Source organism: Haliotis rufescens, unplaced genomic scaffold, assembly GCF_023055435.1.
Source record: "Haliotis rufescens isolate VD_foot unplaced genomic scaffold, xgHalRufe1.0.p SCAF_118, whole genome shotgun sequence".
NCBI lineage: Eukaryota > Metazoa > Mollusca > Gastropoda > Lepetellida > Haliotidae > Haliotis > Haliotis rufescens.
The window spans coordinates 548,025-572,376 of record NW_025963800.1 but is presented as its reverse complement, the minus strand read 5'-3'; the positions used below and the strand labels follow the sequence as shown (position 1 = coordinate 572,376).

General features: G+C 45.0%; 1 protein-coding gene across 1 annotated transcript in view; it reads left to right on the top strand.

The window, feature by feature from the left end:
- LOC124124359 overlaps nucleotides 1–24,352 on the top strand; it is a 112,271-nt gene that overhangs the window by 67,545 nt on the left and 20,374 nt on the right. The window contains exons 37-49 of the mRNA XM_048393214.1: nucleotides 981–1,146; nucleotides 3,171–3,342; nucleotides 8,244–8,390; nucleotides 9,259–9,348; nucleotides 10,831–10,937; nucleotides 12,839–12,920; nucleotides 13,211–13,357; nucleotides 14,849–15,022; nucleotides 15,321–15,419; nucleotides 18,292–18,386; nucleotides 19,220–19,370; nucleotides 20,736–20,853; nucleotides 23,827–24,028. Of these exons, the coding sequence (XP_048249171.1) occupies nucleotides 981–1,146; nucleotides 3,171–3,342; nucleotides 8,244–8,390; nucleotides 9,259–9,348; nucleotides 10,831–10,937; nucleotides 12,839–12,920; nucleotides 13,211–13,357; nucleotides 14,849–15,022; nucleotides 15,321–15,419; nucleotides 18,292–18,386; nucleotides 19,220–19,370; nucleotides 20,736–20,853; nucleotides 23,827–24,028 (1,750 nt within the window). The remainder of the gene's footprint in view (nucleotides 1–980; nucleotides 1,147–3,170; nucleotides 3,343–8,243; nucleotides 8,391–9,258; nucleotides 9,349–10,830; nucleotides 10,938–12,838; nucleotides 12,921–13,210; nucleotides 13,358–14,848; nucleotides 15,023–15,320; nucleotides 15,420–18,291; nucleotides 18,387–19,219; nucleotides 19,371–20,735; nucleotides 20,854–23,826; nucleotides 24,029–24,352) is intronic.

The window sequence follows — 24,352 nt, the reverse complement described above, 5'->3', positions numbered from 1 at the left end:
CCTGTCCGACACTATAAACCTTCCTAGCCAACACTATAAACCTTCCTGGCAGACACTATAAACCTTCCTGTCCAGCACTATAAACCTTTTTGTCCAGCACTATAAACCTTCCTAGCCAACACTATGAACCTTCCTGTCCAGCACTATAAACCTTCCTGTCCAGCACTATAAACCTTCCTAGCCAACACTATGAACCTTCCTGGTCGACACTATAAACTTCCCTGGCCAACACTACAAACCTTCCTGTCCGACACTGTAAACCTTCCTAGCCAACACTATAAACCTTCCTAGCCAACACTATAAAACTTCCTAGCCGACACCATCAACCTTCCTGTCCAACACCTTCTTGGCCAACACTATAAACCTTCCTGTCCGACACTATAAAACTTCCTGTCCGACACTATAAACCTTCTTGTCCAGCACTATAAACATTCCTAGCCGACACTATAAACCTTCCTTACCAACACTATAAACCTCCCTGGTCAACACTATAAACCTTCCTAGCCAACACTATAAACCTTCCTGTCCAGCACTATAAACCTTCCTAGCCAACACTATAAACCTTCCTGTCACGCACTATAAACCTCCCTAGCCAAGACTATAAACCTTCCTAGCCAACACTATCAACCTTCCTGTCAGGGGCACTATAAACCTTCCTAGCCGACACTATAAACCTCCCTGGTCAACACTATAAACCTTCCTAGCCAACACTATAAACCTTCCTGTCCAGCACTATAAACCTTCCTAGCCAACACTATAAACCTTCCTGTCCAGCACTATAAACCCTCCTGTTTGACACCATAAACCTTCCTGGCCAACACTATAAACCTTCCTAGCCAACACTATAAACCTCCTTGGCCACTTCTATAAACATTCCTTCCTGACACTATAAACCTTATTGGCGTTGTCTGGTGCTGCTATTTCTCTTCATATGTGATGATGGAGCAGGACAAGTATTGCATTATGTATCATATTTCCAGGGTTAAATCTTTCCCGCTGTCCCTCCTTGAGAACACCCCCGAATGAGGTTGTGAGCCGAGGCTTCGAGTCAGTCAAGGCGTATCTGAAACGTCTCTCTGGTGGCTTCACGGTCTGCCGCCGGACCAAGTTGATGCTGGTTGGGCTCGGGGGAGCCGGCAAAACAAGGTAGATGTCAACTGTACTGCATGATGCTGTGAAAGCTGTAATGACAGACATAGATTCCTTCTTTGTATAGCCTGAAATCCCTTTTACAGCAGTAAATAAGTAAAAACAATGTATACAATGTATACACATTCACACCCATCAATCCTCCACCCAAACATCCCCTTTTACCACTCCTACACCAACCGACACCACCCCAACACCATCCCAACACCAACAAAAAACCACCACAACAGCAACAACACAACAACACCACCCCTACAACATCCCAAAACCACCACAACAGCAACAACACAACAACACCATCCTAACACCACCACAACAACAACACAACACCACCACCCAACACCACCACAACACCACCCCAACACCATCCCAAAACCACCACAACAGCAACAACACAACAACACCATTCTAACACCACCACAACACCAACACAACACCACAACCCAACACCACCACAACACCAATCCAACACCATCCCAAAGCCACCACAACAGCAACAACACCACCCTAACACCACCACAACAACAACACAACACCACAACCCAACACCACCACAACACCACCCCTACACCATCCCAACACCACAGCAACACAACAACACCATCCTAACACCACCCGAACAAAACAGCAACATAACAACACCATCCTAACACCACCACAACAACAAAACAGCAACACAACAACACCATCCTAACACCACCACCCCAACAACAACACAACACCACCCCTACACCACCACAACACCACCCAACACTTCCACAACACCACCCAACACTTCCACAACACCACAGCAACACTACCACAACACCACCCCAACACTACCACAACACCACCCCAAAACCATCCCAACACCACAGCAACACAACACCACCCCAACAACAACACAACACCACCCCTACACCACCACAACACCACCCCAACACTACCACAACACCACCCCAACACCACCACAACACCACCCCAACACTACCACAACACCACCCAACACTTCCACAACACCACCCCAACACTACCATAACACCACCCCAACACTACCACAACACCACCACAACACCACCCAACACTACCACAACACCACCAAACACTTCCACAACACCACCCCAACACCACCACAACACCACCCCAACACTACCACAACACCACCCAACACTTCCACAACACCACCCCAACACCACCACAACACCACCCCAACACCACCACAACACCACCCCAACACTACCACAATACCACCCAACACTTCCACAACACCACCCCAACACCACCACAACACCACCCCAACACTACCACAACACCACCCCAACACTACCACAACACCACCCCAACACTACCACAACACCACCACAACACCACCCAACACTACCACAACACCACCCAACACTTCCACAACACCACCCCAACACCACCACAACACCACCACAACACCACCCCAACACTACCACAACACCACCCAACACTTCCACAACACCATCCCAACACCACCACAACACCACCCCAACACCACCACAACACCACCCCAACACTACCACAACACCACCCAACACTTCCACAACACCACCCCAACACCACCACAACACCACCCCAACACTACCACAACACCACCCCAACACCACCACAACACCACCCCAACACCACCACAACACCACCCAACACTACCACAACACCACCCAACACTTCCACAACACCACCACAACACTACCACAACACCACCCCAACACTTCCACAACACCACCCAACACTTCCACAACACCACCCCAACACTACCACAACACCACCCCAACACTTCCACAACACCACCCAACACTTCCACAACACCACCCAACACTTCCACAACACCATCCCAACACTACCACAACACCACCCCAACACTACCACAACACCACCCCAACACTTCCACAACACCACCCAACACTTCCACAACACCACCCCAACACAACCCCAACACCATCCCAACACCACCCCAGATCCACCCCAGGCCTGGACCCAGTACAGATCCCAGTTTGACCCTGGCTCTCTTGCTGCAGCCTCCTGAAAGCCCTGATGGATGCAAACAAGAAGACAAAAGGGACAAGTGGGGAAAACGTCACAGACGGGATTGCAATTCAGCCATGGACTGTCACCACGCCAGAGCAGATTGAAGTGACATACAGTGCCTGGGACTTCGCAGGTCAAACGTTATACTACAATACACATCAGGTGACTATACTTGGATGAACATACATTGTTCTACAATACACACCAGGTGACTATACTTGGATGAACAAACATTGTTCTACAATACACATCAGGTGACTATACTTGGCTGAACAGACATTGTTCTACAATACACATGAGGTGACTGACTATACTTGGATCAACAAACATTGTTCTACAATACACATCAGGTGACTATACTTCGATGAACAGTCATTGTTCTACAATACACATCTGGTGACTATACTTGGCTGAACAAACATTGTTCTACAATACACATGAGGTGACTATACTTGGCTGAACAGACTTTGTTCTACAATACACATCAGGTGACTATACTTGGATGAACAGACATTGTTCTACAATACACATCAGGTGACTGACTATACTTGGCTGAACAGACATTGTTCTACAATACACACCAGGTGACTATACTTGGATGAACAGACATTGTTCTAAAATACACATCAGGTGACTATACTTGGCTGAACAGACATTGTTCAACAATACCGTCAGGTGACTGACTATACTTGGCTGAACAGACATTGTTCTACAATACACATCAGGTGACTATACTTGGCTGAACAGACATTGTTCTACAATACACATCAGGTGACTATACTTGGCTGAACAGACATTGTTCAACAATACACATCAGGTGACTATACTTGGCTGAACAGACATTGTTCTACAATACACATCAGGTGACTATACTTTCTGAACAGACATTGTTCAACATTACACATCAGGTGACTGACTATACTTGGCTGAACAGACATTGTTCTACAATACACGTGAGGTGACTATACTTGGCTGAACAGACATTGTTCTACAATACACATCAGGTGACTATACTTGGATGAACAGACATTGTTCTACAATAGACACCAGGTGACTATACTTGGCTGAACAGACATTGTTCAACAATACACATCAGGTGACTGACTATACTTGGCTGAACAGACATTGTTCTACAATACACACCAGGTGACTATACTTGGATGAACAAACATTGTTCTACAATACACATCTGGTGACTATACTTGGATGAACAGACATTGTTCTACAATACACATGAGGTGACTATACTTGGATGAACATACATTGTTCTACAATACACATGAGGTGACTATACTTGGATGAACAGACATTGTTCTACAATACACATCAGGTGACTATACTTGGATCAACAAACATTGTTCTACAATACACATCAGGTGACTATACTTGGATGAACAGACATTGTTCTACAATACACATCAGGTGACTATACTTGGCTGAACAGACATTGTTCTACAATACACATCAGGTGACTATACTTGGCTTAACAGACATTGTTCTACAATACACATCAGGTGACTATACTTGGCTGAACAGACATTGTTCAACAATACTCATCAGGTGACTGAGTATACTTGGCTGAACAGACATTGTTCTACAATAAACACCAGGTGACTATACTTGGCTGAACAGACATTGTTCTACAATACACATCAGGTGACTATACTTGGCTGAACAGACATTGTTCTACAATACACATCAGGTGACTATACTTGGCTGAACAGACATTGTTCAACAATACCGTCAGGTGACTGAGTATACTTGGCTGAACAGACATTGTTCTACAATACACACCTGGTGACTATACTTTGATGAACAGACATTGTTCTACAATGCACATCAGGTGACTATACTTGGCTGAACAGACATTGTTCTACAATACACATCAGGTGACTATACTTGGCTGAACAGACACTGTTCTACAATACACATCAGGTGACTATACTTGTCTGAACAGACACTGTTCTACAATACACATCAGGTGACTATACTTGGCTTAACAGACATTGTTCTACAATACACATCAGGTGACTATACTTGGCTGAACAGACATTGTTCAACATTACACATCAGGTGACTGACTATACTTGGCTGAACAGACATTGTTCTACAATACACATCAGGTGACTATACTTGGATGAACAGACTTTGTTCTACAATACACACCAGGTGTCAATACTTTGATGAACAGTCATTGTTCTACAATACACATGAGGTGACAATACTTGGATGAACAGACATTGTTCTACAATACACATCAGGTGACTATACTTGGCTGAACAGACATTGTTCAACAATACCGTCAGGTGACTGACTATACTTGGCTGAACAGACATTGTTCTACAATACACATCAGGTGACTATACTTGGCTGAACAGACATTGTTCTACAATACACATCAGGTGACTATACTTGGCTGAACAGACATTGTTCTACAATACACATCTGGTGACTATACTTGGCTGAACAGACATTGTTCTACAATACACATCAGGTGACTATACTTTCTGAACAGACATTGTTCAACATTACACATCAGGTGACTGACTATACTTGGCTGAACAGACATTGTTCTACAATACACATCAGGTGACTATACTTGGATGAACAGACTTTGTTCTACAATACACACCAGGTGTCAATACTTTGATGAACAGTCATTGTGCTACAATACACATGAGGTGACTATACTTGGATGAACATACATTGTTCTACAATACACATGAGGTGACTATACTTTGATGAACAGACTTTGTTCTACAATACACATGAGGTGACTATACTTGGCTGAACAGACATTGTTCTACAATACACATCAGGTGACTGACTATACTTGGCTGAACAGACATTGTTCTACAATACACATGAGGGGACTATACTTGGATGAACATACATTGTTCTACAATACACATGAGGTGACTATACTTGGATGAACAGACATTGTTCTACAATACACATCAGGTGACTATACTTGGATGAACAAACATTGTTCTACAATACACATCAGGTGACTATACTTTGATGAACAGACATTGTTCTACAATAAACACCAGGTGACAATACTTGGATGAACAGACATTGTTCTACAATACACACCAGGTGTCTATACTTGGCTGAACAGACATTGTTCTACAATACACATGAGGTGACTATACTTGGCTGAACAGACATTGTTCTACAATACACATCAGGTGACTATACTTGGCTGAACAGACATTGTTCTACAATACACATGAGGTGACTATACTTGGATGAACAGACATTGTTCTACAATACACACCAGGTGTCTATACTTGGATGAACAGACATTGTTGTACAATACACATCAGGTGACTATACTTGGCTGAACAGACATTGTTCTACAATACACATCAGGTGACTATACTTGGCTTAACAGACATTGTTCTACAATACACATCAGCTGACTATACTTGGCTGAACAGACATTGTTCAACAATACACATCAGGTGACTGACTATACTTGGCTGAACAGACATTGTTCTACAATAAACACCAGGTGACTATACTTGGCTGAACAGACATTGTTGTACAATACACATCATGTGACTATACTTGGCTGAACAGACATTGTTCTACAATACACATCAGGTGACTATACTTGGATGAACAGACATTGTTCAACAATACCGTCAGGTGACTGACTATACTTGGCTGAACAGACATTGTTCTACAATACACACCAGGTGACTATACTTTGATGAACAGACATTGTTCTACAATACACATCAGGTGACTATACTTGGCTGAACAGACATTGTTCTACAATACACATCAGGTGACTATACTTGGCTGAACAGACACTGTTCTACAATACACATCAGGTGACTATACTTGGCTAAACAGACACTGTTCTACAATACACATCAGGTGACTATACTTGGCTGAACAGACATTGTTCAACAATACACATCAGGTGACTATACTTGGCTGAACAGACATTGTTCTACAATACACATCAGGTGACTATACTTGGCTGAACAAACATTGTTCTACAATACACATCAGGTGACTATACTTGGATGAACAGACATTGTTCTACAATACACATCAGGTGACTATACTTGGATGAACAGACATTGTTCTACAATACACATCAGGTGACTATACTTGGCTGAACAAACATTGTTCTACAATACACATGAGGTGACAATACTTGGATAAACATACATTGTTCTACAATACACATCAGGTGACTATACTTGGATGAACAGACATTGTTCTACAATACACATCTGGTGACTATACTTGGCTGAGGAGGCGCGGGTGGCCCAGTCGTCTAAGGCGCAGCGCTTCGCTGTGCAGAATTGCGTCCCTTGGGCATGCCAGAAACCTTTGATTGTGGGTTCGAATCCTGGTTCGCCACAATTATGTTTCTAGGTTTGTCAGCACCATACCCATGCTCGTGGGTTTCATCGAAGTGGTAAAAGGCTTAGACCTGCATCACTTCGGGCTTTCCTCCCACATTAAGCTGACACGCCGTGATATAACTGGAATACTGTTAAAAGCGGCGTTAAACCCAACTCACTCACTCACTCACTCAATAGTTGGCTGAACAGACATTGTTCTACAATACACATCAGGTGACAATACTTGGATGAACAGACATTGTTCTACAATACACATCAGGTGACTATACTTGGCTGAACAGACATTGTTCTTCAATACACATCAGGTGACTATACTTGGCTGAACAGACATTGTTCAACATTACACATCAGGTGACTGACTATACTTGGCTGAACAGACATTGTTCTACAATACACATCAGGTGACTATACTTGGATGAACAGACATTGTTCTACAATACACATCAGGTGACTATACTTGGATGAACGGTGAAAATACTTGGATGCATGAACATTGTTCTACAATACACATGACATGGCAATACATGGCTTAAAAAATATTGTTCTAAAACACATGAGTAGGTCAGCTAGTAGGTCATCTAACTAGATGTAGTTTATATTAAGAAATACCCACTTTAAATAAATTGTCACCATTTACAGTTCTGAGTTTAAATGATGTCACTTTTTGCATGCCAGTTTTTCCTGTCCAAGCGAGCTGTGTACATGCTTCTGTGGTCGACACGCCAGGGTTTTGAACATGCCGGCCTGGACTTCTGGCTCAGCTCCATCGCCTGCCACGCCCCCAAGACACCCATCTTTATAGTGGGCACCCACTGTGATCAGGTGAGTTGTCGACATTGAAGGGAGTTGTGTCCCTTAGATGTATCAGGATCTACTGTTTTGGGGTTGGAATATGCCATGATTATGCGCAGGGACTTAGGTTTAACTGAAGTGTCAAAAGTTGATCACATTTTTTACTCGCATGACTTCATATGACTAGAATATTGTTACAAAGGAAGCCAATCTACTGACCTTGAGGATACAGACACTGGGCGACCATGTCATGTGATTCATACACTGGGCGGCCATGTCATGTGGGTTCAAACACTGGACGGCCATGTCATGTGGTTCATACACTGGGTGGCCATGTCATGTGATTCATACACTGGGTGGCCATGTCATGTGATTCATACACTGGGTGGCCATGTCATGTGATTCATACACTGGGTGGCCATGTCATGTGATTCATACACTGGGTGGCCATGTCATGTGATTCATACACTGGGTGGCCATGTCGTGTGATTCATACACTGGGTGGCCATGTCATGTGATTCATACACTGGGTGGCCATGTCATGTGATGATTGATGCTCATGATGTCAATCACTGGATTGGCTGGCCAAGACTCGATTTCTACGCAGGCTGCTGTCATATAACTGGAATATTGCTGAGTGCGGCATTAAATGACAAACAAACGAACAAATGTAATAGACGCTGTGATGTCATTAAGCCTGTGACATTGTTAATGCTAAGCTATGATCCTATGATGGCATTGCCATTTGTTAATCCTGAAAGATTATTCTAATAAATTACCATCATAGATTTTTAATTTTCTAAATGAAACTGTTATTTTGATTTGTTTAGAAAACCAGCATAAGCACAATAAAAACACCCTTGCAATTGTGATGATATGTTGATTTGTTTCGCTGAAGGTTCCTAAAGCAGACATCCCAATGGCAGAGCTCACCAAAACATACCCACAGATTGCAGGCTTTCATTTTGTCAGCTCCATTGAAGGAACAGTAAGTATTTTACTGTTTTCTTTCTCTCAGGTGTAAGGGTTGACAATATGAGCAGGTGTAAGGTTGACGATGTGGACAGATGAAAGGGTTGACGATGTGCCAGGTGTAAGAGTTGACGATGTGTGCAGGTGAAAGTGTTGACAATGTGGGCAGGTGTAAGTGTTGACAATGTGGGCAGGTGAAAGTGTTGACAATGTGGGCAGGTGTAAGTGTTGACAATGTGGGCAGGTGTAAGTGTTGACAATGTGGGCAGGTGAAAGGGTTGACGATGTGCCAGGTGTAAGAGTTGACGATGTGGGCAGGTGAAAGAGTTGACGATGTGGGCAGGTGTAAGGGTAGATAGTGTTGGCAGGTATAAGAGTTGACGATGTGGGCAGGTGAAAGAGTTGATGGTGTTGGCAGGTGTAAGAGTTGACGATGTGGGCAGGTGTAAGTGTTGACAATGTGGGCAGGTGAAAGTGTTGACAATGTGGGCAGGTGAAAGGGTTGACGATGTGCCAGGTGTAAGAGTTGACGATGTGGACAGGTGAAAGTGTTGACGATGTGGGCAGGTGAAAGGGTTGACGATGTGCCAGGTGTAAGAGTTGATGGTGTTGGCAGGTGAAAGAGTTGACGATGTGGGCAGGTGAAAGAGTTGACGATGTGCCAGGTATAAGAGTTGACGATGTGGGCAGGTGAAAGAGTTGACGATGTGGGCAGGTGTAAGGGTAGATAGTGTTGGCAGGTATAAGAGTTGACGATGTGGGCAGGTGAAAGAGTTGATGGTGTTGGCAGGTGTAAGTGTTGACAATGTGGACAGATGAAAGGGTTGACGATGTGCCAGGTGTAAGGGTAGATGGTGTTGGCAGGTGAAAGGGTTGACGATCTGGGCAGGTGAAAGAGTTGATGGTGTTGGCAGGTGTAAGTGTTGACAATGTGGGCAGGTGAAAGTGTTGACAATGTGGGCAGGTGAAAGTGTTGACAATGTGGGCAGGTGTAAGTGTTGACAATGTGGACAGATGAAAGGGTTGACGATGTGCCAGGTGTAAGGGTAGATGGTGTTGGCAGGTGAAAGGGTTGACGATCTGGGCAGGTGAAAGGGTTGATGGTGTTGGCAGGTGTAAGTGTTGACAATGTGGGCAGGTGAAAGTGTTGACAATGTGGGCAGGTGTAAGTGTTGACAATGTGGGCAGGTGTAAGGGTAGATAGTGTTGGCAGGTATAAGGGTTGACGATCTGGGCAGGTGAAAGGGTTGATGGTGTTGGCAGGTGTAAGTGTTGACAATGTGGGCAGGTGTAAGTGTTGACAATGTGGGCAGGTGAAAGGGTAGATGGTGTTGGCAGGTATAAGGGTTGACAATGCGCCAGGTGTAAGTAAGTTTTGACAATGTGGGTTACAAGATGGGTAGGCACCAGAATTGAAAAGGGTATGGTTTGTCTGATTAAGTGAGGCTAGAGTTCCAAAGCCAGCCAAACACATCTGTCAGTGGTTGAATGTTTTCAGGGCGTGGCTGAGCTGGAGAAGCAGCTGCTGAAGGTCACCTTGGAGCAGAAGAACATGGGGGAGAAGATACCGCAAGTCTGGCTGAAAATGGAGACGATGATATTGGAGTGAGTGAGATAAGTCTTGTACTAGAGGAAGAAGCGTTCATCCATCCTGGAGAGCAGGAGACTGTTTACTGTGAGACTGTGGTTTGATCAGGGTGATACAACCCACAACCTGTGCTGGTCTCTGGGTCAGGTTAGGTCCCCAGCAACCTATGCTGGTCTCCAGGTCATGTAAGGTTCCCAACAACCAATGCTGGTCTCCAGGTCAGGTTAGTTTCCTCGCAACCTATGCTGGTCTCTGGGTCAGGTTAGGTTCCCAACAACCTATGCTGGTCTCTGGGTCAGGTTAGGTTCCCAACAACCTATGCTGGTCTCTGGGTCAGGTTAGGTTCCCAACAACCTATGCTGGTCTCTGGGTCATGTTAGGTTCCCAACAACCTATGCTGGTCTCTGGGTCAGGTTTGGTTCCCAACAACCTATGCTTGTCTCTTGGTCAGGTTAGGTCCCCAACAATCGGTGCTGGTCTCTGGGTCAGGTTAGGTCCCCAACAATCTGTGCTGGTCTCCAGGTCAGGTTAAGTCCCCAACAATCTGTGCTGGTCTCTGGGTCAGGTTAGGTCCCCAACAATCTGTGCTGGTCTCCAGGTCAGGTTAGGTCCCCAACAATCTGGCCTGGTCTCTGGGTCAGGTTAGGTCCCCAACAATCTGTGCTGGTCTCTGGGTCAGGTTAGGTCCCCAACAATCTGTGCTGGTCTCCAGGTCAGGTTAAGTCCCCAACAATCTGTGCTGGTCTCTGGGTCAGGTTAGGTCCCCAACAATCTGTGCTGGTCTCCAGGTCAGGTTAGGTCCCTAACAATCTGGCCTGGTCTCTGGGTCAGGTTAGGTCCCCAACAATCTGTGCTGGTCTCTTGGTCAGGTTAGGTCCCCAACAATTGGTGCTGGTCTCTGGGTCAGGTTAGGTCCCCAACAATCTGTGCTGGTCTCTGTGTCAGGTTAAGTCCCCAACAATCTGTGCTGGTCTCTGGGTCAGGTTAGGTCCCCAACAATCTGTGCTGGTCTCCAGGTCAGGTTAGGTCCCCAACAATCTGGCCTGGTCTCTGGGTCAGGTTAGGTCCCCAACAATCTGTGCTGGTCTCTGTGTCAGGTTAAGTCCCCAACAACCTATGCTGGTCTCCAGGTCAGGTTAGGTTCCCAACAACCTGTGCTGGTCTCTGGGTCAGGCTAGGTCCCCAGCAACCTATGCTGGTCTCCAGGTCAGGTTAGGTTCCCAACAACCAATGCTGGTCTCCAGGTTAGGTTAGGTTCCTCGCTACCTATGCTGGTCTCTGGGTCAGGTTAGGTTCCCAACAACCTATACTGGTCTCTGGGTCAGGTTAGGTCCCTAACAACCTGTGCTGGTCTCTGTGTCAGGATAGGTCCACAGCAACCTATGCTGGTCTCAAGCCTAAAGTTTATCCCCAGGAACCTATGCTGCTCTCTTGGTCAGGATAGGTCCACAGCAACCTATGCTTGTCTCCGGGTCAGGTTAGGTTCCCAACAACCTATGCTGGTCTCTGGGTCAGGATAGGTCCACAGCAACCTATGCTGGTCTCAAGCCTAGAGTTTATCCCCAGGAACCTATGCTGGTCTCAAGGCTAGAGTTGGTCCCCAACAACCTGTGCTGGTCTCTGGTTCAGGTTTTGTTCCCAACTACCAGGTGACCAGGTGAATTGGGTGATCAGACTCAGTGACTCAAGTGTCCTCGTACCCTGATGACATGGATTGTTGCTCATAATATCAAGCACAATCATACAGCTGGACAACAGATATACCTAACATGCTTCATTATAGACTTGATAACCTGTCTGTGTGAAGCCCAGATGTCACCTGTCGTCATATTGCTAATTGCATAAAACCAAAATAGCAATGTAAACAAAAGGTGTTTGGACGGTATATATTCATGAAGATTTGTCTTGATGTCTTCAGTGCCCGGGACCAGAACAGCATCATGGACTGGTCTGTCATCAAGGAGTATGGCATGGGGGTCGGCATCTACGACGATAAAGATGTAAGTAGCTGTGTTGACATGAACAATGACATCTACGATGATACAGATGTCCCTATGTGAACATGAACACTTCCTGATATGTTCATCTCTAAGAGAAAGTTTGTCACATTGTCTTACATTTCACATATTTGTATGTATTAAAACATTAACTAACATGTGTATAAGTTATTACCTTTCACTGTTTACTAGTCTATCCTCATAATGTAATGATCCCTTAGCTATGACTACAATTACAATTATGCGCTCAATGTTATTATTATAGATAAGTAGATCAGTTTCCATGGTTACAGATCAAGGAGGCAATTGAGTTCCTTCATGAGCTTGGTTCTGTGCAGTATTTTGACAATGAGTTCCTGAGGCACAAAGTTGTCATCAACCCGCAGTGGATTGTGGATGTCATGGCCTGCGTGGTCTCCGTCAAAAACTCCCCAATCAAGGTATGCATCACTTCCTCCCCTCAAGACCACATTAACTCATTCTGTATGTTCTTTGTAACGTTCTTGATGCATGCTATAACTATTTCTGCATGTTCTCTGCAGCTTTCTTGATGCATGCTATAACTAATTCTGTATGTTCTCTGCAGCTTTCTTGAGGCATGCTATAACTAATTCTGCATGTTCTTTGTAACGTTCTTGATGCATGCTATAACTATTTCTGCATGTTCTCTGCAGCTTTCTTGATGCATGCTATAACTAATTCTGCATGTTCTTTGTAACGTTCTTGATGCATGCGATAACTATTTCTGCATGTTCTCTGCAGCTTTCTTGATGCATGCTATAACTAATTCTGCATGTTCTCTGCAGCTTTCTTGATGCATGCTATAACTAATTCTGTATGTTCTCTGCAGCTTTCTTGATGCATGCTATAACTAATTCTGCATGTTCTCTGCAGCTTTCTTGATGCATGCTATAACTAATTTTGAATGTTCTCTGCAGACTTCTTGATGCATGCTATAACTAATTCTGCATGTTCTCTGCAGCTTTCTTGATGCATGCTATAACTAATTTTGAATGTTCTCTGCAGCTTTCTTGACGCATGCTATAACTAATTCTGCATGTTCTCTGCAGCTTTCTTGATGTATGCTATAACTAATTTTGAATGTTCTCTGCAGCTTTCTTGACGCATGCTATAACTAATTCTGCATGTTCTCTGCAGCTTTCTTGATGCATGCTATAACTAATTTTGAATGTTCTCTGCAGCTTTCTTGATGCATGCTATAACTAATTCTGCATGTTCTCTGCAGCTTTCTTGATGCATGCGATAACTAATTCTGCATGTTCTCTGCAGCTTTCTTGATGCATGCTATAACTAATTTTGAATGTTCTCTGCAGCTTTCTTGATGCATGCTATAACTATTTCTGCATGTTCTCTGCAGCTTTCTTGATGCATGCTATAACTAATTTTGAATGTTCTCTGCAGCTTTCTTGATGCATGCTATAACTAATTCTGCATGTTCTCTGCAGCTTTCTTGATGCATGCTATAACTAATTCTGCATGTTCTCTGCAGCTTTCTTGATGCATGCTATAACTAATTTTGAATGTTCTCTGCAGCTTTCTTGATGCATGCGATAACTAATTCTGCATGTTCTCTGCAGCTTTCTTGATGCATGCTATAACTAATTTTGAATGTTCTCTGCAGCTTTCTTGACGCATGCTATAACTAATTCTGCATGTTCTCTGCAGCTTTCTTGATGCATGCTATAACTAATTTTGAATGTTCTCTGCAGCTTTCTTGACGCATGCTATAACTAATTCTGCATGTTCTCTGCAGCTTTCTTGATGCATGCGATAACTAATTCTGCATGTTCTCTGCAGATTTCTTGACACATGCGATAACTAATTCTGTATGTTCTCTGCAGCTTTCTTGACACATGCTTCAGGATGATCTGTGTCACTGCAATGGTCTACTGCAATGTTGTATTTTTCAGGACGAAGAAGGTCGTTTCCACCACAAGCACATCAGCGATGTGTGGAAGGAGTATCCCCCCTCACTACACAAATGGCTGCTGCAGTTGACTGAGGAGTTTGACCTGACTTTCCCACTGCCTAAAGAACCGGTGAACGTTGTGCCCTGCCTCCTGCCGCCAGAAGAACCAGCAGAGGTAACACATTTCTTTGGCATCCTCTCCAGGGGCAGCACACTTCTCTTTCATCCTCAGCAGAGACAGTACATTTGTTTATCATCCACAGCAGAAGTAACACACTTATTTATCATCCTCATCAGAGGTATCATATTCAAAGTGCAAAGTACAGATCATATTGATTCAATGCTTAATCTTGATATAAGATTTTCAAATAAATGAAACATCTATGATCCGACCATGGCAACATTTTCTCTGAAATAATGCTGATGCTACATTAAAGTTTAACTTGCTTGCTCACTCACTCCTTGGGTTTCAGCTCAATTGGCCTTTGATTCCAAGAAATTCCGATGTCAGGCAGACCAAGATGATGTACAAGTTCTCCTACCTTCCAGCTGGACTGTTTAACAGAGTTCAGGTCAGTGTAGGGCATAGCCTAGGGTTGTTTGTAGGGCTTAGCCTAGGGTTGTTTGAAGGGCATAGCCTAGGGTTGTTTGTAGGGCATAGCCTAGGGTTGTTTGAAGGGCATAGCCTAGGGTTGTTTGTAGGGCATAGCCTAGGGTTGTTTGTAGGGCATAGCCTAGGGTTGTTTGAAGGGCATAGCCTAGGGTTGTTTGAAGGGCATAGCCTAGGGTTGTTTGTAGGGCATAGCCTAGGGTTGTTTGAAGGGCATAGCCTAGGGTTGTTTGTAGGGCATAGCCTAGGGTTGTTTGTAGGGCATAGCCTAGGGTTGTTTGTAGGGCATAGCCTAGGGTTGTTTGTAGGGCATAGCCTAGGGTTGTTTGTAGGGCATAGTCTTGGGTTGTTTGTAGGGCATAGCCTAGGGTTGTTTGTAGGGCATAGCCTAGGGTTGTTTGTAGGGCATAGCCTAGGGTTGATTGTAGGGCATAGCCTAGGGTTGTTTGAAGGGCATAGCCTAGGGTTGTTTGTAGGGCATAGTCTTGGGTTGTTTGTAGGGCATAGCCTAGGGTTGTTTGAAGGGCATAGCCTAGGGTTGTTTGTAGGGCATAGTCTTGGGTTGTTTGAAGGGCATAGCCTAGGGTTGTTTGAAGGGCATAGCCTAGGGTTGTTTGTAGGGCATAGTCTTGGGTTGTTTGTAGGGCATAGCCTAGGGTTGTTTGTAGGGCATAGCCTAGGGTTGTTTGAAGGGCATAGCCTAGGGTTGTTTGAAGGGCATAGCCTAGGGTTGTTTGTAGGGCATAGCCTAGGGTTGTTTGTAGGGCATAGCCTAGGGTTGTTTATCTATCAGAAGGACATGGTTCAATTCCACACAAGGTTACATTGTGTGAAGCCCATTTCTAGTGTCCTCATCTTGATAGTAGATAGCTTTAGCCAGAGTAGAGGCTTGACAGTGGATACTTTCAGCCAGAGAAGAGACTTGACAGTGAGGAGATTCAGCCAGAGAAGAGACTTGACAGTGTGGAGTTTGAGACAGAGAAGAGACTTGACAGTGAGGAGATTCAGCCAGAGAAGAGACTTGACAGTGAGGAGATTCAGACAGAGAAGAGACTTGACAGTGAGGAGATTCAGACAGAGAAGAGACTTGACAGTGAGGAGATTCAGCCAGAGAAGAGACTTGACAGTTTGGAGATTCAGCCAGAGAAGAGACTTGACAGTGAGGAGATTCAGACAGAGAAGAGACTTGACAGTGAGGAGATTCAGCCAGAGAAGAGACTTGACACTGAGGAGATTCAGCCAGAGAAGAGACTTGACACTGAGGAGATTCAGCCAGAGAAGAGACTTGACAGTGAGGAGATTCAGCCAGAGAAGAGACTTGACAGTGAGGTGATTCAGACAGAGAAGAGACTTGACAGTGAGGAGATTCAGACAGAGAAGAGACTTGACAGTGAGGAGATTCAGCCAGAGAAGAGACTTGACAGTGAGGAGATTCAGCCAGAGAAGAGACTTGACAGTGAGGAGATTCAGCCAGAGAAGAGACTTGACAGTGAGGAGATTCAGCCAGAGAAGAGACTTGACAGTGAGGAGATTCAGCCAGAGAAGAGACTTGACAGTGAGGAGATTCAGCCAGAGAAGAGACTTGACAGTGAGGAGATTCAGCCAGAGAAGAGACTTGACAGTGAGGAGATTCAGCCAGAGAAGAGACTTGACAGTGTGGAGATTCAGCCAGAGAAGAGACTTGACAGTGATAGATTCAGCCAGAGAAGAGACTTGACAGTGAGGAGATTCAGCCAGGGAAGAGACTTGACAGTGTGGAGTTTGAGACAGAGAAGAGACTTGACAGTGAGGAGATTCAGCCAGGGAAGAGACTTGACAGTTTGGAGATTCAGCCAGAGAAGAGACTTGACAGTTTGGAGATTCAGCCAGAGAAGAGACTTGACAGTGAGGAGATTCAGCCAGAGAAGAGACTTGACAGTGTGGAGATTCAGCCAGAGAAGAGACTTGACAGTGAGGAGATTCAGCCAGAGAAGAGACTTGACAGTGAGGAGATTCAGACAGAGAAGAGACTTGACAGTGTGGAGTTTGAGACAGAGAAGAGACTTGACAGTGAGGAGATTCAGCCAGGGAAGAGATTTGACAGTGAGGAGATTCAGCCAGAGAAGAGACTTGACAGTTTGGAGATTCAGCCAGAGAAGAGACTTGACAGTGAGGAGATTCAGCCAGAGAAGAGACTTGACAGTGAGGAGATTCAGCCAGAGAAGAGACTTGACAGTGAGGAGATTCAGCCAGAGAAGAGACTTGACAGTGAGGAGATTCAGCCAGAGAAGAGACTTGACAGTGAGGAGATTCAGCCAGGGAAGAGACTTGACAGTGAGGAGATTCAGCCAGAGAAGAGACTTGACAGTGTGGAGATTCAGCCAGAGAAGAGACTTGACAGTGAGGAGATTCAGCCAGAGAAGAGACTTGACAGTGTGGAGGTTCAGCCAGAGAAGAGACTTGACACTGAGGAGATTCAGCCAGAGAAGAGACTTGACAGTGTGGAGGTTCAGCCAGAGAAGAGACATGACAGTGATAGATTCAGCCAGAGAAGAGACTTGACAGTGAGGAGATTCAGCCAGAGAAGAGACTTGACAGTTTGGAGATTCAGCCAGAGAAGAGACTTGACAGTGAGGAGATTCAGCCAGAGAAGAGACTTGACAGTGAGGAGATTCAGCCAGGGAAGAGACTTGACACTGAGGAGATTCAGCCAGAGAAGAGACTTGACAGTGTGGAGATTCAGCCAGAGAAGAGACTTGACAGTGATAGATTCAGCAAAAGTAGAGACTTGACACATCTTGCAGCCTATGATCAATGCTCAGAAATGTTGGTTTAATCCTGATGCCTGTTTCCAGGTTCGACTGTTCCAGTTTTCAGACGGCAAATTCATCTGGAAGCGTGGCTCTCTCCTGAAGAAGAACAACCACCTCGCCCTCATCAGACAGATCAGGTATGTAGTGGAGGTAGGAAGGAGTGGGTCAGGGACAGTGATGCTGTATAGTTGCTGACATCAGACAGATCAGGTATGTAGTGGAAGTAGGAAGGAGTGGGCTAGGGACAGTGATGCTGTATAGTTGCTGACATCAGACAGATCAGGTATGTAGTGGAGGTAGGAAGGAGTGGGTCAGGGACAGTGATGCTGTATAGTTGCTGACATCAGACAGACCAGGTATGTAGTGGAAGTAGGACGGAGTGGGCTAGGGACAGTGATGCTGTATAGTTGCTGACATCAGACAGATCAAGTGTGTAGTGGAAGTAGGAAGGAGTGGGCTAGGGACAGTGATGCTGTATAGTTGCTGACATCAGACAGATCAAGTGTGTAGTGGAAGTAGGAAGGAGTGGGCTAGGGACAGTGATGCTTTACAGTTGCTGACATCAGACAGACCAGGTATGTAGTGGAGGTAGGAAGGAGTGGGTCAGGGACAGTGATGCTGTATAGTTGCTGACATCAGACAGATCAGGTATGTAGTGGAGGTAGGAAGGAGTGGGTTAGGGACAGTGATGCTGTATAGTTGCTGACATCAGACAGACCAGGTATGTAGTGGAGGTAGGAAGGAACGGGTTAGGGATAGTGATGCTGTATAGTTGCTGACATCAGACAGATCAGGTATGTAGTGGAGGTAGGAAGGAGTGGGTTAGGGACAGTGATGCTGTATAGTTGCTGACATCAGACAGATCAGGTATGCTGTACCTAGGTCAGGAAAGATTGACCAGGTTACATTGAAGGTGTGCACGGGGCATGAGGATGAAGTGTACAACTATGAATATGAATGTTTTTTTCAGTAACTTTGAAGTGATTGTGTGGGTCCAAGGCCAACGCCCAGAAAACATTCTGTTCCTGATTCATGAAGTCTTTGAGAGTCTCATCGAGGAATCTTTCCATGGCGTTGTGTATGACTTCCTGGTGCCATGCCCCGACTGCATTATGAAAGAGGTGAGTTATGAAGGGGGTGAGTCATGAAGGGGTGAGTCATGAAAGGAGTGAGTCATGAAAGGAGTGAGTCATGAAGGAGTGAGTCATGAAGGGGCTGAATCATAAAGGTATGAGTCTTGAAAGGGTGAGTCACGAAGGACTGAGTCATGAAGGAGTAAGTCATGAAGGAGTGAGTCATGAAGGAGTGAGTCATGAAGGAGTGAGTCATGGAGTGAATCATAAAGGAGTGAGTCATGAAGGGGTGAGTCATGAAGGAGTAAGTCATGAAGGAGTGAGTCATGGAGGAGTGAGTCATGAAGGAGTGAGTCATGAAGGAGTGAGTCATGGAGTGAATCATAAAGGAGTGAGTCATGAAGGGGTGAGTCATGAAGGGGTGAGTCATGAAGGAGTGAATCATGAAGGAGTAAGTCATGAAGGAGTGAGTCATGTAGGAGTGAGTCATGAAGGAGTGAGTCATGGAGTGAATCATGAAGGAGTGAGTCATGAAGGAGTGAGTCATGGAGTGAATCATGAAGGGGTGAGTCATGAAGGAGTGAGTCATGGAGTGAATCATGAAGGAGTGAGTCATGAAGGAGTGAGTCATGGAGTGAATCATGAAGGAGTGAGTCATGAAGGAGTGAGTCATGGAGTGAATCATGAAGGAGTGAGTCATGAAGGAGTGAGTCATGGAGTGAATCATGAAGGAGTGAGTCATGAAGGGGTGAGTCATGAAGGAGTGAGTCATGAAGGAGTGAGTCATGGAGTGAATCATGAAGGAGTGAGTCATGAAGGAGTGAGTCATGGAGTGAATCATGAAGGAGTGAGTCATGGAGTGAATCATGAAGGGGTGAGTCATGAAGGAGTAAGTCATGAAGGAGTGAATCATGGAATGAATCATGAAGGAGTGAGTCATGAAGGAGTGAATCATGAAGGCGTGAGTCATGAAGGAGTGAGTCACGAAGGAGTGAATCATGAAGGAGTGAGTCATGAAGGAGTGAATCATGGAGTGAGTCATGAAGGAGTGAGTCACGAAGGAGTGAATCATGAAGGAGTGAGTCATGAAGGAGTGAGTCATGTAGGAGTGAGTCATGAAGGAGTGAGTCATGAAGGAGTGAGTCATGGAGTGAATCATGAAGGAGTGAGTCATGGAGTGAATCATGAAGGGGTGAGTCATGAAGGAGTGAGTCATGAAGGAGTGAGTCATCTAGGAGTGAGTCATGAAGGGGTGAGTCATGATGCAGGTGTGTTGTCAAAGAGCCTACAATAGAGGATTTGTTTGTTGTTGGTTTTTTTGGAAGGGGGTGAATATTATTCTTGACAACATCGACATTGCTGCAATGTCAGAACCATGTTGTGTAAACTATGAAACTTTTTTCTGTTTTCCAGGGATGCTTGGAACCCAGTTTGTTTGACTCTGAGCTGGTCTATGCAGCCAAGGATCATAAAGCCCCATTTCTCCAGTGCCGCAAATACTTCCACACCATCTCAATGTCGCAGTTGATGGGTAAGCTTCCACACTATCTCAATGTCACAGTTGATGGGTAAGCTTCCACACTATCTCAATGTCGCAGTTGATGGGTAAGCTTCCACGCTGTCTCAATGTCTCAGTTGATGGGTAAGCTGCAAGACCACTTCGGCGCTCATGGAAAAGACTCTTCATTCCACTCTCAACAGCAGTTTTAACTCAAGTCTCCCGTACCACGTTCTCCTGGCTAGCTCGATCATCCAGGCTTACAACTTTGCTGGATTTCCTCCGCCTGTCATGTCCAATCTTCATGAGACCCGTACAGCCCCTTTCTACCAAGGCCCTACATAGCAACTGCTCTCTCTCCGCCTTGATGAAAGGGTGATTTTCGAAGACAGACACAGTCTTCACTTCCCGCTATCTCTGTGACATCTCCGTCACAGATGTCCAGGGCTTACATCAACTCGGTCCCTTGCTCCTGGCACAGCAGGTGTCGACTGCACACCAGCTCAGATAATCGATGTGTGTACCTGCTCCTGCTCTCTCGTACTATGCTCGTGTATATAGAGAATAAATTTGAGAACTGTAGATCCTGTGTTTACTGTTCTTTGATTTTTCAGGTTCCCAGACTGAGTAGCAATTGGAGTGTGGATTCGCTCGTCTGTAGAGACTTCGAAGTTGCCTCAAGGCGCGGCTGTTTCAATAGAGTGCCCCCCCTTCTCATGTCTGCCCTGTGTATTTTTGTTGTTGGGTACTGGCTCGAAGATATTGTCAATCGTTCCACTTCTCCTCTTGGCTTGCTTCAATCCCTGGGGAGTCCTTGATAACTTTGATGAAGCTTTAGAAGAGATGCTGAGCAGTTGCACTCTAGTGTCCACAGGAGATAGTGTTGAGACCTGTCTTGTAGAATCTATTGACTGGTGACTTGTTCCAGATCGTACGATCGTAATGATGTCATATCTGAAAACACGTTCCACATGTTGTACCCAATCTCATGCTTTTACATCTGACCAGCATGTTGTCGTTTATGACACTAGAAAGTGTTTTAAATGTTTTATTCATTTCACTGTTTACAACCAGCCTCCTCATGCGTGTGTCATGCTTGTAGTCTACACAGGCTAGGGTATCTGCGGCCCGCCTTCCAACCGTGCATCGAGTGAAATATACTGAACAGATAAAGAAACATCGCAAGAATTCAGAAAATAGTGAACTGTTTATTCAAATGTCAATAATGCAAAAAATAATTGTCAGAAAACAACCACCTTTGGCACAAGGGATTGTTGAGTGTTCGTCATGTTATTGCAATGTCATATCGAGGGTCTGATCACGTGATCCTCACAGATGGAGGCTGAAAGTCAGTACCTGGTGTGTCCATGTCCCTTGTGCGTTGATAATGGCCCGGCATCTTCTGTACATGGAGTGGCACAAATGGTTTACAGACGCCATTGGAGTTCTGCTGCATTTCTTGGACGCGGTTGGATCTGGTTTAGTCGTCTTTGGATGTCATCCCACAAGTGTTCAATTTGGTTTAAGTCCAGGCTGAGTGAAGGCCATTGCATTACTCTGATGTTATGCTGTTGGAGGAAGGTCCTGGTGGCTATGGCAGTGTGTGGACGGGCGTTGTCATGCTGGAAGGTGTGGTTTCGGAAGTCTTGCCAAATGAGGTAAAACGTGGGGTCAGAGAACCTGGTCGATGTAATGGGCGGCTGTGACTCCATGGCCTCTGCCTGGGCCAATATTCTGGAAGACAACAGGTCCAAGTTTCTGATTGATGCCGATTGCACCCCATACCATAATGCTTGGTCCTCCCCACTGGTCTCTTTCAACCACACACTGTTCTGTAAAACGTTCACCTCTCCTTCGCCACACTTGTACTCTGCCATCTGCAGTGGAAATGCAGTACCGACTCTCATCTGAGAACACGTGGGTCCTCCACTGCTGATGCCGCCAATGTTGTCGTTGGGTGGCCCACGCAAGACGTTGCTGACGATGATGAGGAGTGAGCACTGGACCCCTGTGTGGACGGTGACAAGACAGGTTCTGGGAGGCGAGCCAATTTCGAACAGTGTCAGCACTGATGGGTCGCTGATTATTGCCAATGGTCTGACGAGCTGTCTGTGCCGCTGTGGTGTATCTGTCCTGCAGATGTTGCCGCAGGATGAAGCGATCTTGTCTTGGTGTTGTGACTCGGCGACGACCACTGCGTGGACGGTCAAAAGTGCTGTTGGTGGTGTTGTAACGAATCCGAAGTCTTTCAATGGTTCGTACACTGCAGTTAAAACATTGGCAATGACTTGGGTACGTTGTCCGGCATTTAATCGTCCGATGGCTTGTTCACGTTGTTGAGAGGATAGTCGTGGCATGGTCACTGTCTTCACAAAGAAACTGAATTCTCAGTAGGTGTCAGGTGGTTCTTATACAGAACCCTGGCACATGTTTCACGTGCATTTCAATGTTCCTGTGCATCACTTGCAACTTGCTCCCACGGGCACCTCACAGTTCCCAAGGTTCACAACTGTTACACCGAACGCAACCGGTATTATCAGTTGAATGTCATAAACTGGCTTTTTTTAAAGTCTAAAAAACATATTCATGAAGAAAAATAACAATTTTGATCATGCACAATTATGTCCTAATAATAAAAAAATACGACATTTCTTTATCTGTTCAGTATAGGATAAGTTTAAAAATTTGGAAATTTTCCAATAAATTGTATGAATATATATATATATATATATATATATATATATATATATATATATATATATATATATATATATATATATATATATATTAATACACTTATCCCATCTCACACACTATATGTCCACCTGACCGTCCCTGCTTCACAGCTTCTCTAGCTAGTTAGCTCTGTCTAAAGAGAATGATGTGGCAGTGGTAAGCACATGATCATGTCATGTAGGTCGCTATGCATGGCATTACGTGCATCACCCATTTGTCTGGGTGGTAATAATTTGGATGTGATAATTCACATTGTTTGACTCTTGACAGAAAACATGCCCAACACCCACGCCGGCGACTTCGACGCCCACCTCCAGCACAGCCTGATGATGCTGCAGGAACTGAACTCCGCCCTCACCACGGACGTCGCTGTCCTGTACTCCGCCTCCGATGTGCCGGCGCCCCGAGATCCTGCAGAGAAGATCAACCCTTTCTGGGTGAAGGAAGATGTGCAGGCTGTGGGACTGTCAGTGTAAGTTTGTTGTCCGCTTTATTTATCTGTGCATAGAAACATGACAAACCCCTTTCCATAATCACAGGAATTGCTACAGTACCATTCTGATATCATAAGCATGTGTTTATGAATCACTAACAAATACTGTATTCGATGGAATAAGCGCCCAGGGCGCTCTGAAAATTAGAAATAGGGGGCTCTTATCAGAATATTATTTTGGTGAAAAAACATAAATTTTGTGGTTTATACTGACAGCCTGAAATGTTTATGTACGGCAGATTTTTCAAGAATTTAATTGCCCATAATTAAGGGTGCATATAACACAGGAGTGCGTATTAAATA